We start from the raw sequence: 19,483 nt of genomic DNA on the forward strand, positions 1-19,483 counted from the left end.
ATTTGCATCTTTATTTAGGCTGCCGTGGTCTGCCCCGTTGATGTACTGTGTTTCTGTTTTATAAAAAACATTTTTTGCCAACACTATTTGCAACATTGAACAAATTTTTTCCACATCTGTTACTCTCAGTATTTAAAAATTCATGTATGGCTGAGATGCCATACTCATTCTGTATGACAGTAAACAGTGAAGTTATGTCCAGTGTTACAAAAACATAGTGCAGATCTCTCACTTCTCTATTATTATACCATATTTTTAATTTTAATAAAAAATCGGTGATATCCTTAATCACTATAGGACATAATTGCAAATACTGTGAAAGAATCCTTTGTAAGTATACTAACATAGGTTCTGTGATCCAGCCTCTGCCTGAGACTATAGGTCTCAATGGGGGCTTATCAATGGACTTATTTACTTTTGGTATCCCGTAAATCCAGGGTATACGTGGACATGGTATAGATAAAAAGTTAAACAGTTTTAAATCAATCTCACCACTTAATTGCATATCATAAACTATCATATTTATATCAGAAATAATTTTCCTAACCTCATTAGGCATCACTTTTTTTAAAAATATTTGCATCACTCAAAAAGCAGACATTGAATCCATATACTCTTCTCGTTTCATTAAAACCACCACTCCCCCTTTATCAGCTTGCTTTATAATTATACTCACATTGTTTTTCAAGTTCCTTCATAGCTTCATATTCATCATATGTGAAATTATATCTTTTCTGTTTTAATCTCAGGTCATATAAACAGGTCATATAAATACCTAATTTCTCTTTCACAAATATCATGGATGGCAGAAATCACAGGGTTACTGATGGGTACGCTTTCTACATTCCACATTTTTAATTTCATCATTACTTTTAAATATCAACTTCAAATTATGATTTCTGACAAAAACTTACAAGTCAGTCAGTGCACTAACCAAATCATCGCTAGCGCTAGGCATAAATTTAAGTCCTTTTTTCAATAATGAAATATTAGGCTCAGTCAATATAAAGACTGTTAAATTTAGAATACCTTCATGTATTCCTGTTGTTGTCAAGTTGGTTTCTTTACTTGTCGAACTGGGCAATCCCCTTTCCTCTTCTGTCTGTTTGGGGATTGTTTCTGTAACACACAACCTTTTAATAAACCCTTATCTGGTACATTAACCTTTTCAGGCAGATTTGGATGGAATCGCATCTGCGATCCAGATTGAACTAAACACAAAGTACTTTGTTCATTTATAGATTTGTTACTTAATGATGAAGCATTCGTATGCTCCACAGTATCTATTACCGCCATTTTTGTTGAGCGTGCTTGTGTAGAGGCAGGAGGAGTGGAACTTGCCTCTTCGTCACCTTGTATGTGAACCAACTGGACAGCTTCCTTCTGACTTGTTGGCATGGGTAAAGATTTTAAAGGCCTAGTGAAAAATAAAATATGGCAGAAATATGGGACTTGTGCTTGTATGGCATGTAGCTGCTGTGCTGATATAGAGAAACTGAATAGTGATGAATTTGTGCATCCAACTTCTGGTCGGGTATTTAACGTTTCCTGTGTAGCAACCTGTAATAGTATCAATGTGGTCTACTTAGCCAGCTGCAGAAAATGTAGATCATTCTATGTAGGGAAAATGACAAGGAGGCTGAAAGACCACATAATAGAATACAAATCTGCTATTAGAAGAAAAAATGATAAAAATGCACTATGTAAACATATTCTGGATAATGGAATAGACCATACCTTTACCTTTAGGGTAATAGAAGATGTATATAAAGATGTGAGGGGTGGGGATTTGAATAATTATTTAGAAAATAAAGAATACGAATGGATAATTAGGCTTCATGCTGATAATGAGCTGGGTATAAACAATAAGATTAGCATAAAGCCTGTTCTTGTTAGGATGCAACAATATAATTTATGAAGTTTTATGAACCTTGGAAGTATGTACAAGTAACATTTAATTAATGGTATTCTGTGATTGGATGGCTGTGGTCACATTGTACCTATTGTGCTCCCTTTAAATGAATGTGAAAATTTAGTATGGTATCTAGCACTGAAGAAGGTTGTTTAACCGAAAGCTTTGCTTGTTGCAAAAACGACTATTGTGATTTTCTGATGGTGGACTTGTTACTTGTGTATAGAGCTTTGCCAGTGAGACTGCTCCTTCCCTGCTACAACTGGTGTATGTGTACCATTATAGTTGGACTGCAGCCTCTGAATCACTTGGGCTTACTGCACAGTGAAAACCTGTTGAGTAAAGTTTTCTCCAGTCTGATAAGACTTTCTGAATCCCAGGGAATGAGTGAATGGTATTTCCCCTACATTCAAAACTTGAATTCAGTCAACAAAAAATATATAGTATATAGGTGAAGCAATAATCTAATAAACACCCACATTTATCTGAATACACATGCACATACACATACATACAGCTATATAGGTTCATATGTCCATAGGCGTGTACTAAGCTAATGGCCCTGGAGCCTTTACAAGCCTAGCCCGTAGAAGTGCCCTGGCATCGTGCAACACAAAATTAGTTCTCAGTGCCTCTATCAAGTAAAGCCACTGGAGTGATCCCCGGGGTGAACTTTCTATTACCCATCCACTCATAAAGATTTCACTTGAAGAGGGACAGCAAGGTGCTCTGCTTGACATGTATGGGAAGTCTATTCCAGTGCATGGGCAGTCTTTGGGTGAGGAACCTGTCCCTCCAGCATGTTCTGTTGATTGCGGTATTGAGGTTGAGGTCTCTGGAGCATGTGGTGTGGATGGATTGGGATTTCTTTAGATGTAGCATTCCTAACAGAGCTGGGTCAGACATGGCTTTGTAAGTCAAACAGAGATCACCTCTAAGCAGATGATATGAGACAGAGAATAGTCTTTTTACTCTATCTGTGTAGGACATGTGTTTAATCCCTAGGATCCTCTTCGTGAGATACTTCTGTGGCCTCTCCAGTTGTTGCAGGTGTCTAGTGGGGTACATGCCAAATGGGGCATTATACCCAATGATTGGTCTAATGAGGGAAGGGTAGAGAGAGACAATGACCTCTTTCTTCCTGGATGCAAAACACTTAGTAATGACATGTGCCACATAGAAGGACTTTCTGACCACAGTGGCAATGTGGTGGTCAAAGGAGAGGTTGCTGTCAACCTGCATCCCCAGATCTCTTATAACACCTTCAGTGTTCAGTGGGGTCCCATTGATGTGGGAACTGAGGTTTTACCAAAGGGGATGATGACACATTTTTTGGCGTTAAGCTTAAGGCTATGGTTTCGACACCAGTCATTGGTCTCAGTGAAGCCCTTCTGTAGAACGTCTGCATCACTTGGAGATTTAATAATGGATCCCAGCTTGCAGTCATCTGTGAACTTGGTCAGCCAGAGTCCATTTGTGTTGGCATGGACTTCTGAGAAGTAGATCCCGAACAGCAGAGGACCCAGGACCGATCCCTGTGGGACTCCATTCATGACTGGTCAGCAGTCTGACTTGGAGTCTGCTACTTTCACACTGTGTGTTCTATCTGCGAGCCAATTTGCCACCCACCTAGTGATATAGGGGTTGATGCCTAGTTTGGTTAGTTTATCAATAATTCCTGAGTGAGGAATGATAGCAAAGGCCTTGGCCAGATCAAGGTAGGCTGTATGCACTGCCTTACCTTCATCCACAGCCCTGGTGACTGACTCAAAGAAGTCAACTAGGTTGAACAGGCATGATCTCCCTTTCACAAAGCCAAATTACATGGGGTCTAGAGTTTGGAGATTTCCTATATCTTTGTTAATAAGGTCCATGATGATGTGCTCCATAGCTTTACATATCAGACTCGTCAGGCTAATACGGCGATAATTGCTAGGGTCTGTATTCGCTCCCCCTTTATGGAGAGGGATGACTGTAGCAGTGTGCCATTTGGTAGGGACAAAGCCTGAGGTGAGGTTGTGACTGAACGGGGCACACAGATGAGGTGACAGTTCACATTGTAGTTCATGTAGAACACAGCAACACAGCCAAGGATATGTTATGAAGTCAGAATGTGTGTATGTGTGTGTGTTTGCCTTTACAGAGGCTTGTATATAGAAAGTTCCTACACACAGAATGCTAGTCAGGAACATTTATGTACTACATAGCAATGAGGTGCTAATTGCTCCCAGATAGCAATGAGGTGCTAATTGCTCCCAGATAGCAATGAGGTGCTAATTGCTACCTAATATTGTACAAATGAGGGCTGTAGGTCCAAAGATATTTTGGAATATGGATACAAGAACAGAAGGCCTTGAAATTGTGAAGTGTAACAGCCCAGTAAGTGCTATTCATGGAGATGAAATCAAGATCTGAGCAAGGCCTAAAGCCTAGACTTTTGCTGGAGTGTAGCCCATTGCTAAAAGGACTTTATAGACTGTAATAGTGTTAGAAAAGATCTTGAAGGTACTGGTTTGTTTGCCTTAAATCCAAATAGGTTATGTTTTTTTGAACTGGAAGAAAATGTGTGTGCTTTTATATATTTGCTGTTGCCCAAGTTTATTTGTTTTTTACTGTATATACATAGGTTCATAGGTTAGTACTAGGCTAACTACCCTTGTGGGCTAGTTTAAGCCTAGCCATTTACCCCTGTGGGAATTAAACCCTGCACCTTGTGTTTGTAAGGTAAACACCTTAACCATTATGCTGCTAACCTCACACACACACACACACACACACACACACACACACACACACACACACACACACACACACACACACACACACACACACACACACACACACACACACACACACACACACACACACACACACACACACACACACACACACACACGTATATAATACATACATCATGTATATATATATATATATATATATATATATATATATATATATATATATATATATATGGGTCTACTTCTTTTGACCAACTCCCATTTGCCCGACACTCATTTGCCTGAGACCAAATGACTGAATTCACATTTGCCTGAAACTTCAATTGCCTGACACTTCATTTGACCCTGGAGTTAGAATATATAGTTAGGGGGGGTGTGGGGGGCACAGCCCCCCACAAGGGGGGGGGGTGAAGCCTCCCACTTCATTTCATATGATATTGTTAACTTTTGATGTAATATTGATGTAATATTGCTTAGTAAAAGAAAAGTAACTGGGGGGCTTCGCCCCCCACACCCCTCCTAACTATATATTCTAACTCCAGGGTCGCACTACAGAGGGGAAGGGGGCATATTCCATTTTCTTGCTAATAATACTTGTCAGTCAAATGAAGTGTCAGGCAAATGAAGTGTCAGGCAACTGACATTTTAGTCATTTGGTCTCAGGCAAATGAGTGTCGGGCAAATGGGAGTTGGTCAAAAGAAGTAGACCCATATATATATATATATATATATATATATATATATATATATATATATATATCTATACGGTTCCCCTTCACAAGATCGAATGAATGGCAGTTCGAAATGCATAAGCTCGCAACCAGAATCTCGAACTTCCATTCACTCAAAATTGTGAATGGGAAGTTTAGGGTTAGAAAAAAAACGAGTTCAGTTACCTTTTTGCTGGGGGTTAGGTCCTGCTGCACCCTTGCAGCTGTCATCTAAGAGCTGCATGACCGCTTATGCATATAGCGTGGGATGGGAGATTTCCCTTTCCTTCACTGTAGTGCGATCTCAGAGTAGGAATGCATAAATAGTGGGAGTGTGAGGGGTGCAGGGGGGTGAAGCCCCCCTGCAAAAACATTAGAAAGGTGTTTTTTTTATTTCCCCTTCACATTTTCGAGTTTCTGTAAACTCGAGATTCTGGCTTCGGGGTTATGAATTTCGAGTTTATAGGAATTTGATCTTGTTAAGGGGAACTATATACATACACACACACACACACATACACACACACACACACACACACACACACACACACACACACACACACACACACACAGACACACACACACCAACACACATATATAATACACACACACACATATATAATACACACACACACACACACACACATATATATATATATATATATATAAAAAACACACACACATATGATTATCCAATGGAAGGTCAAAATGCTTATAAGAATGAATAGAAAAAAGATCAATCTGTTATGATCAAATCATAAAGCAATGAAAAAAACACACTATTTCATGCAGGATGAATCCCCCTGCACCCGCAAGACTCTCACCTAATTATATATATACCCACTCCCCACTGTCACTTGATCAGGCACACACAGCAGCTGGCAAAACCAACAAAAAAGAAAGTTTCCTGTTTTGAGCATTTGACCTTATGAACTGTAATTATTCATCTGTGTGTTTGATGATCTAATATAGACCCGATATAGATACAGATAGGTTTACCTTTAAAACCTCAAATCACACTTGTGCGAGTAGTCATATCCTCACATCATAAAAATGAAACTGGAAAAAGTGACAGTTTCTAATGTTCGAAAAGCAGCAAATCGAACAGCTGATTCAGTGTTTTTCGAACATGAATGTCGACAACAAAAGTATATGCTGTGTAATGCAGCACCACCCATGTGGGATGCTGCACCCCCACACCCCCCTTCTTTATTATTCTAACTCCGAGATCGCACTACAGCGGGGAATGGAACCATTTCCAACTCCCCAGTATAGTGCGCTCTGCCCCTAAATGTCGCAGTTAAGGCTGTTGAAAGTTTATTCTGCTGACAGACTTAACTAGTTGTTTCTTTTGTGGAGGGCAGATATTGCTAATTGCTGCTTTGTTGATTCAAAGTATGTTGAACTGCTACATGTAGCTGTGGTTATGCATTTGTTTAAGGTAGGTGGGTGTTTGTGAGTATGCTGAAGCTTTTCGATACAATGAAAGTTTCATCATTATTTATTGGTCAGAGTGTGCATGTGTGTGTGTTTTTGGGTTAGGGTTAATTTAAGGGCTAAATCAAGGGCTGGTTTTGTGCATAAATGATAACGTATAAGGAGGTTCAGCTTTTGTGTCAGTGTATGTATCAAGTGTTCGCTGGTGTGGGTTAGAGTTTGGGCTATGTTAGGGAGTAGTTTTAGTGTTTTCCACTTTTCAAATGGGGAGATTTGTCTGAGCATCTTGTGATACTGTTAAGAAAGGTCTTTTTTTTGTTTTTTGTAAAGTAAATGGAGTGCTGGGTTTAAGGCCTGGGGCATGTTTAAGATTAAGGTTAACAAAGATGAGTAAGATGGTTTAGGTGGGAGTAGACCATGTCAATTTTACTCATGTGTGTTAGTCCTAACCCTGTGCCCATCCTTCATAATCCATGCTGACCTTAACCCTAACACCACCCAGACCATAACCAAAGATCTACGCCTTACCTTAGAAAAATAATTTTCCATAACAATGTTTTAATTCAGACACAGTAAGTCTAAATTAGAGGTAGAGCTTTGGTCATTGGATCGTAAATAACTGTTTTCCTATTCATAGGTTAGTACTAAGCTAACTGCCCTTGCGAGCCATTTTAAGCCTAGCCAATTATCCCCTGAGAGACTCAAACCCCGCACCTTGTATTTGTAAGGCAAATACCTTAACCATTAGGCCACTCTCCCAATGTTTTTTTTTTTTTTTTGTATTGTGGATTTTCTGTTTTTATGTTTCTGCATTTTGATAAATTATTGTGTGTGTGTGTGTGTGTGTGTGTGTGTGTGTGTGTGTGTGTATGTGTTCATGTTTACACATATTGATATTGATATGTAATATGAAATACCATGACATAATCGACCATCTGCATTATCAATGTATGTTGAAGTGCCACATATAAACTGACTCCTATTTCATTGATCCACAGAAATGGGATAATCTGCCCCTCCTGGAACCTGCAGCACTCATGTTCACACCTGTTCTTGAACTGTGATCAAAAGGGAAACAGTAACCTGAAGATGAAGAGTCATTATATAATTGTAATGTCTAAATGTGTGTGTGTGTGTGTGTGTGTGTGTGTGTGTGTGTGTGTGTGTGTGTGTGTGTGTGTGTGTGTGTGTGTGTGTGTGTGTGTTTTATAAGGAACTTTTGGTGAATGGTCTTGAGCAACTGCGTTAAATACTGAGATTCTGCTTTTCTGGCTTTATGTCCTAGTAGAAGACATATAGACAACACACTGTAGAAATACAGTTTTTAGTTGTTGAGGAATCACAGAGATCATGTAAGTTTTAGGGACAGCAAGGAAAAGAAATTCCAAATAATATGTTTCTAGTAATTAAGAAAATCTGAAGGGCAGCACAACTGTAAATTACTAATGAGTGATCATAATTATTAATCTCTTACTGAAAAAAACAGAATCTTAAGTGAATTAAATTAATTGCTTACACTTAAGCACAGCAAACCTGGAATAACCTCCTCTTAATTTCTCCAAATCTTTTGCATTTTTAATATCATTACTGTAGTGGACCCTATTCCTATGTCAAAGTATGATTAAAGTTAATTCCTCACAGGTGTCTCTAGGCTCTCTCTTGCACAAGCATTCCTGGTCCTCATCCTTATTTATGCTGCCCCTATTCTCACTAATATCCTATCCGATCTGCTGTCAAAACTGGAACTCGCCTATAATAAAACTGCAAGATTTGCCTCTAGCCAATGCTATCGCTCTCACCACTGACTAGCCTTGGAAAACCTGCAGTGGCTGGAATTTCATCATCAAATCCTACTACCCCAGTTTCTCATACCTCATTCTATCTTACATGAGCCCTCATCCTGTCCCTCTCTCCATACCCTCATCCAGCCCTATACTCCCAAGAGCACCCTCTGTAGCTCCCAACATTATCTTCTGAAAGTCTATGCACCCAACAAAAACATTGGTAAACTCCTCTACAGCTACTCATTGACAAATGCTTGGAATAAATTAACACTAAGTGTCAGACCGATCTCTAACCTCAACTCTTTCAAAACAGCACTGAAGTAAACTCTGCATATATCATAGACATGCTTATGCTCCAACTTAATCCACCTTCCTCCTATAATACTATTGCAGCAGCATTTTCTCCTGCCTCTCTCTGCATGTGCTTCTGATAAGGTCTACTGATAGTCAATAGTTCCTAAACCTTCCACAGCTCTAGTCTTGGAAATCGGCTCTTGCCCTGGGCTTATCTCCTGTTTATATATTTGTTACTTTCTGTTTTAGAAATTATCTATGTTTTCTGCATTCTGCTTACTACTGTATGAAACTTCGTACTATATTACGTTTTCAAGTTAATGACCATTTTCTAGCATGTTCTTTCAATATACATCTCATACATATTGTAATTATTGTAATTTTAGTTATAACTCTGCCATGTGATTACTTTTGTTACTTGTACGTTTTGGAGCTTTTCTACTTAGGCCTGTTCTGAAAAAGGGCTGCTGCCCAGTCATATTAACCTGGTCAACAAATGTCAAATAAATAAAAAAAAATAAATAAATAAAGTTCTTGAAATTAGTACTGTTTCAGTCTTTGATGTTAGCCAGAAATGCTCTTTGCAGCACCTCCAATGTGCCCAATATTGAATCCTTCTGCAGTTCATATGGAGTTACTTGTATCGGCAACATAACCCTGGATTACTATATTTGGTTTTCTCGCATGTACTTTTTGAACTGTTGGAATGGGTGATCCCATGTGATATAAATGTCATCATTTTCTATAATGCTTTGTGGTTCATGTTTCCAATGCTTCTCAGCTACTTCAGTATTATAATGTTTGCACAATCCCCAATGCAACAGTCTTGCCCCATTATTATGCCTTTCAGTATACAGTTTTTCTGCAACAAGATGCATTTGTCTGTTTCTCTCATATTTTCAATGGACTTGGTAAACCATTGTGTATGCAGTCCACTATCCTGGGCTGCCAATATTAACCTTTCTTCTTTTGTTTAAATTCACCTCTCCTTAACCATTCCTGCATTTGGTCCTCATCGTCATGAGGTTGTTCCAAGAGTTTTCTGTACTTGCAAGTATATTTATGCATTTTCCACATTTCTTCCCTTCACATCTGATCCTTCACCATATATTCTTTCTTTTATTTATTTTTTTGGCACATTGATTTGCTGCCTGATTTCTATTTACTTCTGGTTTGATTTCCATTCCCACTTGACACTGATATGCTTCTGCTAAACTAAGCAGGAAGTTATCTTAGACTTATTCTTCTCATGTTTTAAAACTTTCACTACGTTTGGATCTTGTAAGGTCAGCAGATATGTATGCAGTCCTATGACTGCAGATCTATACATGTAATCCATTTCGAGGGGGTTCATACCTCCTTCAGAATGGGGAATATATAATCTTGGTATACACTCATTTTTTTAAATAATTTGATAAGCATGAAACATTTTTCTTGTTTTCCTGTCCAAATGAGTCAGTTAATCTTCAAAGCTATAAGCTAGGGCAGGAAGAACAAATTGATTTATAGCCTGGACATTGCTCCTAGATGTCAGAGCTGTGTTCAGTATTAATTTTAGTCTTCTAAAATCTTCCTTACTACATTTTATTTACATTTGTTCATGTTTTATTGTTGATCCTTAATCAATTCCCAAATTTTTATACACTCTCTTTTTCTCAAGTTCTTTTATATCACATTCCTGTCCAAGACCGATATCTTCTTGGTGTTGCAGTTTCCTGCTTTAAAGGTTGCTTTTGCACATTTATTAAGATCAAATGACATTCTAATATCATCTGAGAAGATTTTCACCACTTGTAGTTGTGCTTTCATTCACTCATCTGACAAACTATACAGTTTTAAATCATCCACAAAAAGATGAGAAGTCTTTACACTTTGTTGTTTTCTGGGAGCCAAATTGTAGCCATGACCTAATCTGTTAAGTCGACAGCTTAATGGGTAAAACGCAAGATAAAAGAGCAGTGGTTACAGATTCACCCTGGAATATCTCCTCTTTGAATTTTTAGCCCTGAAATTATAACTTATCTTTTATTATGGCTTAACTGCAAAGTGGTTTACCACTCTTTCACGGTTGGTGCAATATAATTGATCAGTGTAGAGTTTATCTTATACATTTGTAAGCACTCTTTTATCCATGAATGTGGGATGATGTCTTATGCTTTTTTGTAGTCTAGCCATACCATAATTAGACTCTTTCCCTTTTTATAGTTCTCCATTATGACTTTAACAACAAATGATATTTTCTTCCACATGACTTTGTTTTGTTGTCCTTTTGTTTTATTGCCATAACTGAGTTAAATGACTATAAACTCTATCGGCATCAATTCCAGTGTATAGTTTACACATCATTGGAAGGCAAGTTATTGGCTATAGTTTTCAGGATAGCTTGCAAGTTCACTCTTAAGGAGGAGTATTGTTTTAACTGTTGTTAATCAGGTTAATGTCTGTTCAGGGTGTACATATAAATAGTTATTACTTATGGCTAAATCTTCCTGCCAAGATGTTAATAATTTTAGCCAGAAGTTAGATAGTGCATATGGGCCTGAGGTTTTCCAGTTAGGAGCTTTTCTTAATTTTGTTTCAATTTCTCAGGTTCTTACTTCATCACATTTCATATCCTATACATTTAAACTTATTATTATTTCTTTTACTTCTTCTGTCCTTTCATCATCTTTGTAATGTTCCACAGGATCTTCATGGATATTTCTCAAAAATGTGTTCATTTCTTCTTTAGTTGGTGGTGTTTCAATTCATTTTGTCTTGTTTCCCAATTCTCTATAAAACTTTTTAAGGTCATCAATACGTTGCTTATTTTTCACCTTTCCTTTATATTTACCTGTCTGCATTGACATTTTTAGTTTATTATTTGCAACAGTATGTGATAGATCCTGATCTGTTCTGATACTATATGTTGCTTTTTATCACCTCTATCTTTCTGAGTATTTTGTTGATCTCTCCCCTTTTCTGTACTCCTCCAACAATGACGCTTCTTGTCTTAATTGCTTTATAGTTTTTTCTATTCAATACTTCCATGATAGCATTTGATTTCTCCCTTTTTTTCCATTATTGCCGTGTGCTTTTGTGGGAAGACTTTAGCTGCACAGTAATATATCCTATTTACATCGCATGAGTTTCTAGGAACAGTCCTGATTACTCTGTTCCTTTTTTATCAAAGTTCTAGCATTTTGGGTCTTATTGACTTTCTGTAGTCTATGTCTTTCATTGATCTTAATATGTCTATCCAACCCTATTAAATCAAGCAACTCTTCCCTTAGATCATTTCCTTCTAAACTGAGGACATATTCCTTGTTCTCCATGTCCTGTGGGCATTCTACAGAAAGTTCCAGAGCATCTTCCTGTGCCACATTCTCTTTAGTTTCATCCTGTGTCATCCGTTGCTCTTTCATCTGGGAACTTGTTAACACCATTGACTGTGTCAGAGTTGCCACAGTTTTCTGTTCCTTCCCTTGCTGTGCATCTCCAACTGAACTTTTATACTGGTTTCCTACTGAATGCTCCAAAGTATCTTCATATGGCAACTGATCAGATGCTTTCTGCTCTACTGGTTTCTCCTTAATTTGGGGATTTATAACTCTAGCCTGCTGCAGTATTATCAGAGTTAGATTTTCTACACTAAATCATTCACTTTGCAGATAATCCATAACCTCATTTTCTATTTCTTTAAATTCTCCATTACTAATCTTCCTTTCTATTTTCCCTAGTTGTTTTCTTATTGTTTTTGTATTGTAAACTTTTCCATGTCTGGATGCCTTTGCCTGTATTTCTCTTCAAATATCTTTGGTGCTGCTCTATCTGTATTAATTTTGCTTTCTCCTTTCCATAAATATTGCACCATATTTAATCGCTTTTTTTTCTATCCTATGTCCATATTTATTCTTCAGATATCTCCTGTTCCTCCTGTTTCACCTTACTTAGGGAACACACTTTTCCATCATGCTTTGATATAACCTGCATTAACCTTTATACTCTAAATCCTTCATTTCACAGGTATTCCATAATGTCTGCTTCCATTTTTTAACTTCTTCTTTACTAATCTTCTGTTCTATGTTCCTCCTCTGTGCTCTTATTTTTTGTAGTTTGAAATTGTCCATATATGGTTGACTTTGCCTGTATTTCTCTTCAAATATCTTTGGGGCTGCATTTTTTTTATTGATTAATTTGGCTTTCGCATTTGCATAAATATTGCACCATATCAGCTCTATCTTTCTTTCACGTCTATATTTCTTTTTTATACCTTTCAAAAATCTCTAGATTTTGTTCTTTATATTGTCACACTTTCTCAATAGCTTCATTTTCCAAATGGCCCACGGTTTTTTTGTTTAGATAATGTTTTTCATGAATATGTTGTATTAATAAATGCAAATTGCATTTGAAGCTTTTAACAGTTTTTCTTGTGCAAGTATTTGTCTTTACTTTAATTTCTCTCCTAATATTTTCCTGTATCTTCTCTCTGGAAATTCTGGGCTTCTTGCATAATAGTAACAATACATAATTTCATTCTTATCCTCAGCCATCCAGTCTATCATCATTATGGCTCTTTTTTGGCCTGTTAGTTTTTTTTTTATTTTTGTGGACTACTATTTCCTTCTACCGGGGGCATCCTCCCCTTAAGCCTGGGAATGTTTCTGTGTCTTGAAGATTCAACACTGTTATTTTTTCCAGTCCTGGCACCAGTGCACCTATCAGGATTGGGCACTTTTTTATCCTGGAACTTGTGCACACAGCTGTCTTTTTATTTTTTAACCTACTTCTGTCTGTGATATATGCTATAGAAAATACAGTCTATATATCAGTGCCGCCTTGGTACTATTTTGTAAAAAACAGGGCCCACCTCATGAAGGTACTCACCAAGATTTGAGGATGAATTCAGTTTCAGTAATACTACTCTCCTTTGCTTGCTGACTTTATCGTCTCTCCATTCAGATCCTTCCCAACCTCCCAATGTAGTAAAAGCTATGCTGTGATACTGAGGGATGGTTTGGAGTTACAAAGAAAATTCTAGCATCACTCCCATATGCACCTCATGTGTAGCATATACTCATATCACAAAAATCAAGTATCTTAGAATCTATGTGAAATATTATTTTGTAATTTTCACATTTACAATATTAGTAGTAAGTCTGATAAAAGCACAGTTTTTTTTAAGTTTATAGATTTTTACAAAGAATGACAATCATAAATTGTGGAATGCAAACAACATTTGTAAATGATTGAATATTTACCTTTCCTGAGAAGCTAGATATGGGAGTTGTGGGCTTGATGGCAACAAGGTGAGGTCCAGCAAATGTGTGGATAAGCTGCGATTGGTAGCGATGCTGTAAGGTGTTAATGACACTGGATTCATTCAGACTGATTAACAGGGAGAGATCTTCTGCATAATCCAGTTTACTTGGGTTAGTCTGAAGAGCAAAAAGAAATACATAAACAATTAAGTAAATAGTAAATAGCTCATAGTTACAAACACCCAGTTGCACAGATGTTAAAAGATCATTGGTAGATGGCAACTTTTTCTCTTAAACAAAAGAACAAGACACATGATATAAGCTCTTTGGAAACTCAACAAATGATATAAAAAAAACTAAGCAGTGTATTATTTATCACGTCTTTATGAATTGTCCGAAATGATGCCTATGAGAAAAGTGTTTCGATGTCTTCGCTGCTATAAAGGTTATAGATTTATAGATACTTATTAGGCTACTGACCTCTGACAATCTTAGGAATCCTTACCTTATATTCATGACAACTTTTAGCTCTTATATTTTGTATATGAAAAACCTAGAGATGGGCAGAGCAAGGATATGTTGAGACATTTATAGGTTTTCTGTACCCATGAGGGACAAGGGTGCTAAACTGGGGAAAATTTATGGTTACTTATCCATTCATCCAAATTACATTCAAATAGAGTGTAAGATGGTTCTATAGAAGTGATATTCTCTGCTATACAGACATATCCTTCCAAGACATAATATTTATTTTGCATATATATCTGTTACGACAGATGCTTCGAACCTGGTTTGGACAGCAGTTTCAAAAGGAGTGAAGGTGCAACGTATGTGGAAAAAAACAAGACAGACAAAAACAAACACATGTCAAAGAGAAGTTGGTTGTAATAATCTAAATCATCTCTGTTCTCCAGGGCCTTTGTAAGTTTTCACAGCAAACAAAAAAACAGTGATATGGTACATAAACAAATTAGAGGGTACCAGACCTTGCCTCTTTCCAGACTTGCTATTACATCCTGCAAAGTTAAAACTCAGCCCACTTTGACTCTTCGGGGCACATACTTTCCATCAGAGCAAGATATTATAGCAGACAAGCTAAGTACAACCAGTTTAGACCCATATGAAAGGAAATTCCTTAGGTATAACTTTCAGGGTTTTAAAAAGTTCATTGTCTAAAGAAGCAAACCGGCATGTTGTTTCACTTGAGTAGCATGTGATTTGCTTGAGGATGTGGATAATCATCCATTTTCTTTGTTTGGTAAAAACTGAAAAAATACAAAGAAAAACAAGAAAATCTAATTTTAAACATTTTAGTATTATTAGTGATCTGACATATTTACCCAGATTACATCTGGCTAACTAGAAGATTCCCTACTAGTATTAAAGTACTTGAAGAGAACCATAGGTGGGATCGACTCAGCAGGGACCTGAAGTGAGAGCTCATAGCATAATGACCATAGTTGCTGTCTGACTAGAGTGAACACTTGTATTTCACAGCATCATACATTTGGTGGGTTATTATGTTAGATATTTGTGGATAAAACAAAATACAATGTTTTTTGTTGCTGAAGTTTAGAGGATAGGTAATCTCAGACTATTCCCACTTTGTCAGATATAATGAATGAGGAAATTAGTATTCCATAGGATAAAACTCATTAAGGTGCAGGTTTATCATCCACTGAATCAAGTAGATTGACGAAAACATTCTGTTCAATTTTCTGGTTGTTAGGAAAAAAAATTTAAATTATTTTTCTACAGATTCAGCAGTCATGGAAGACACTGTTGCTCAGATGTAGAACATAAAAGCACAATAACAGTCTCACGCCAATGCGTTAACCCTGTGTGGACTGAGTAAGAATACAAAAGCAGCTATCCCTTCAGGTAAGTATCCATGAAATGAGCAATTTTGTATCATGAAGCAGCATGATTTGGGCGTACGCCACTTTCACGGACAAGGTAAGTCAGTCAAAAACTACTATGGAGAGTTATCCAAATGCCATAGGAAAGCCCATGATGAGCACTTACCTGGGCTTATTGGGCTGCTGAAGTTGGAATATATGAATCAGATACATGTGTAGCAATCACATGGGTAGAATTAAGAAATACCATTGTAATGAATTAGCTCAGACATACAAGTAGACCTATTATTCTAGAAACAGCTTATAGCAAAGACTCAAAAGGTACATTTCTAGCAAGAAGACAGGGTATCTGAAGACAACATCCAGTTCTGTACTGATGTTCTGAGGGCCGTAGTGATGGCTGGATACTTCCAGCAGCATGATCACAATAAAATGACCAGAGATTTGCAGTTGAGAATAGATCCATAGAAATACCATTTTTTCTGCAGGTGAGGATAAAGTTCTTCTTTAATAACCAAGTAAATAATTAAGACTCAAGTGCTGGAAAAAGATGCTCAAGCAGACAATGGTTGGTAACAAGCTGCATAGCATATAATAGTATGTGGTGGTGAGAGAAGTTACTTGGTCATACAAATAGTTGTGATGAAAGAGTGATGCCCAGCTCTAAAAATATTCTGTAAGGCTGGAGATCTCCCGAGTATTGTTTTGCTCTCTTTGAGAATTAATTGGAATGGGCCATCACTCAAACAGCCATCAGGGGTGTTCAAGGTTTTCTTATTTTATGTCCTAAGTCCCACATGCACTGCATAACGTAAGAGGGTCGGGCATGCAGTACACTGATCCATGCAAGGGGTGTTCTTTCTCCAGGCTTCCTGGAGAAGTACTCCATCCAGACAGCATTCTCTCTCTTCCCAAAGTATGCCCTGTGGTCTCTCCTGTCTCCATAAGGGAGATCACATCTCCTATTTGCAACCCCAATGACAGTAATAGTTGGGGTAAAACAGGAAACAAATAGATGATGGCATTTCTATCAGATTAGCATGACAACAGAAATACAAATGCCTGTTCCTTGATATATGTGCGACTAATATATATTGACCAGTGTTAGCTAAAATCAAGAAGATTAAAAAGGATAATAAGATATGAGTAAGGCTGAAGATGGCTAGGATGGCAGCTTCCAGAAAACCCACTGAAGCTTCTTTGTCAGGGTAACAGTCTGAATAATGAAGTTGGCTGCCTGGCCTTAATATCATGTAATCATGCTGTAATTCATTGTATTATGGAGTCTTTAGGGTGGAAGAGATTTGGGGATGAGCATCAATGAAGGGACTATGATATGCACCTGCAGCAGCCAGTCATATTTGAGATTTTTAAGTCTGAAATGGAATCTGAGCCCGCTGCATGAATTTTGTTGGCAAAGACCATAACATAAAAATGGTGGGGTCTACAACACACATTTGAAGTTGGACTATACTAAATAGGATGATAAAACAAACTCATTGTACAGATGAACATTTCCGGTTCATGGCTTTGAGAGATATCTAATAATAAATACATATGGCTTGCCTTGTAGTGCAGGTATGCTTACAATAGGCAGGTATGCAGGTATGACAGCCCATAAAATACATCCCTTGAAGGCTGAAAAGTTAATCAGTAAGTAAAGGTACAACACTAAATTTGTCAAATCACATAAGTCTCACTAAACTGTACTATGTGACAGGTCCAAATAAATATAATATTAATCCCGATGCTGATTCATAAAGTGTTCAAACCTATAAGGTGTGGATATTGAGCCAAGATAGGAACAAGATAATTCTGCCTCCCAAATTACACGAGTATCCTTGTTATAGGGAGATGAGTGTGTTAAATTCAAACAGGTAAGACAAAGGTGGGGATTTTAGGTCAGGAGAAGCAGAGTTATGGATGCAATTTATGGATGCCTCCACTTAAAGAATAAATAGGGTAAAACACATAATAAATATGCCTTGTGTGAGTCATGTGATTAAGGAATGCTCTCTGTTTTTTCATACACCCCAGATAAGCATCATGGCAGGTATTTAGTTTCAGATGGAGATGACTGCAGTATGTGAGGAATACCTCCTAATCATGGATTCCACTTGTAATGCAATAATACCAAGAGTAGGAAGGAAGGACATCTCATGAAATAAAGAAGAGTTGCTGCATCTTGCATTGTTTAGGCTATCCACAGGGAATGAAAGATAAGAAGGTTAGTGAGGAAAAATAAGAATGTTAAGTAGGAAAACTATTCTGTGATTGCACAGGTCCAAATGAACTGTTATGTGTGAATTAAAGGAAAAACATGCATGCATAAATAAATAAATAAACAAATGTCCCTGACACCATTCTATAAACTGTGCATAACAAAGAAGTGGTTATGATTCAACTCATTCAGCTCTAGTGATGTCTCTGGTTGTTTCCATAGGAACAACATCCAATTTCTATGCAACTCTACCATTGACTCTTCATATATCAGTAATTACAAAATCATGTTACATATAACCTACCAGAAGCTATCAACTTAAAACTTAAATTCTTGTGTACAGAATGATCAGAGTTTGGCCTCCTTAGCTAGGGATCTGAAGTCAATCTGAACAAAATTAATGGCATCCTGTGAATTCTTCTGAAAAATAAGTATTTTTTAACCTTCTTTTAACTTTTAGACTGGTTGCAACTGTTTTCCCACCTACTTCAAACTGTTTTTATTGTTTGTTAGCAACTGTTTTGCCACCTACTTTAAACTGTTTTTTATTGTTTGTGACTTTGTTTTCTGCACTGCCTATTTACAGTACAAGAACAATTTATAGCACAGGCTACATTCACACTTGCTGAATCTAGACTGTTTGGCATTTTATGAGAACTAAAGCCAGCCATCTTACATTAAGAGAGCCCTCCTGTACCCTTGTGGCAGAAGAGTATAGTCAAGGACCCATCCGAGTTGAAGACTGTTGGAACAAGGCTCAGTCTTGGGCTTTCCTATTGGTTGGATTGAAAACTGTTTTATTTAACTGATATTTAAACAGTGTTTGCTGGGGTTTGTGCTCAGTCTACCAGAACTGCTTAGAGTTTGGCATCCTTAGCCAGAGATCTGAAGCCATTCTGAATGAAATCCAAGGCATCCTGTGGATTCTACTGAAAAATAAGTATTTTTAACCTTCTTTGCATGTTTAATCTCTTTGCAACTGTTTTGCCACCTACTTTAAACTTTTTTATTGTTTGTGACTGTTTTCTGCACTGCTAATATACAGTACTTGAACAATTTTAGCATAGGCTAGATTCAGACTGTAGAACAGAGTGTGAGCTGTTTCTTTAAGAAGCTTATCAATGACTGAATGTGCATATATAAATAGCAAGCAAGTGCTATACACAGTGCCATTTTGAAGGTGCAGCCAGAGAGTGAGCATGTATGAATGAATGTAGCTAGTTTGTATATAAGTTACCTAAGTTAAAGTTAATAAGCTTCAATCATGATGTGTTTGCACATAATAAAG

The 19,483-nt window shown here is 37.3% G+C and overlaps 1 protein-coding gene across 3 annotated transcripts in view; it reads right to left on the bottom strand.

Moving 5' to 3' along the window:
• The window catches only part of MYO18B (myosin XVIIIB), a 2,352,406-nt gene that overhangs the window by 1,942,186 nt on the left and 390,737 nt on the right, over nucleotides 1–19,483 (bottom strand). For all 3 annotated transcript variants that reach the window (XM_044068483.1, XM_044068482.1, XM_044068484.1), the window contains one exon: nucleotides 14,116–14,292. In XM_044068483.1, the coding sequence (XP_043924418.1) occupies nucleotides 14,116–14,292 (177 nt within the window). The remainder of the gene's footprint in view (nucleotides 1–14,115; nucleotides 14,293–19,483) is intronic.

The sequence above is a fragment of the Protopterus annectens genome, chromosome 4.part0 (genome assembly GCF_019279795.1).
Source record: "Protopterus annectens isolate FY-2018-M chromosome 4.part0, PAN1.0, whole genome shotgun sequence".
In the NCBI taxonomy this organism is placed as follows: Eukaryota; Metazoa; Chordata; order Ceratodontiformes; family Protopteridae; genus Protopterus; species Protopterus annectens.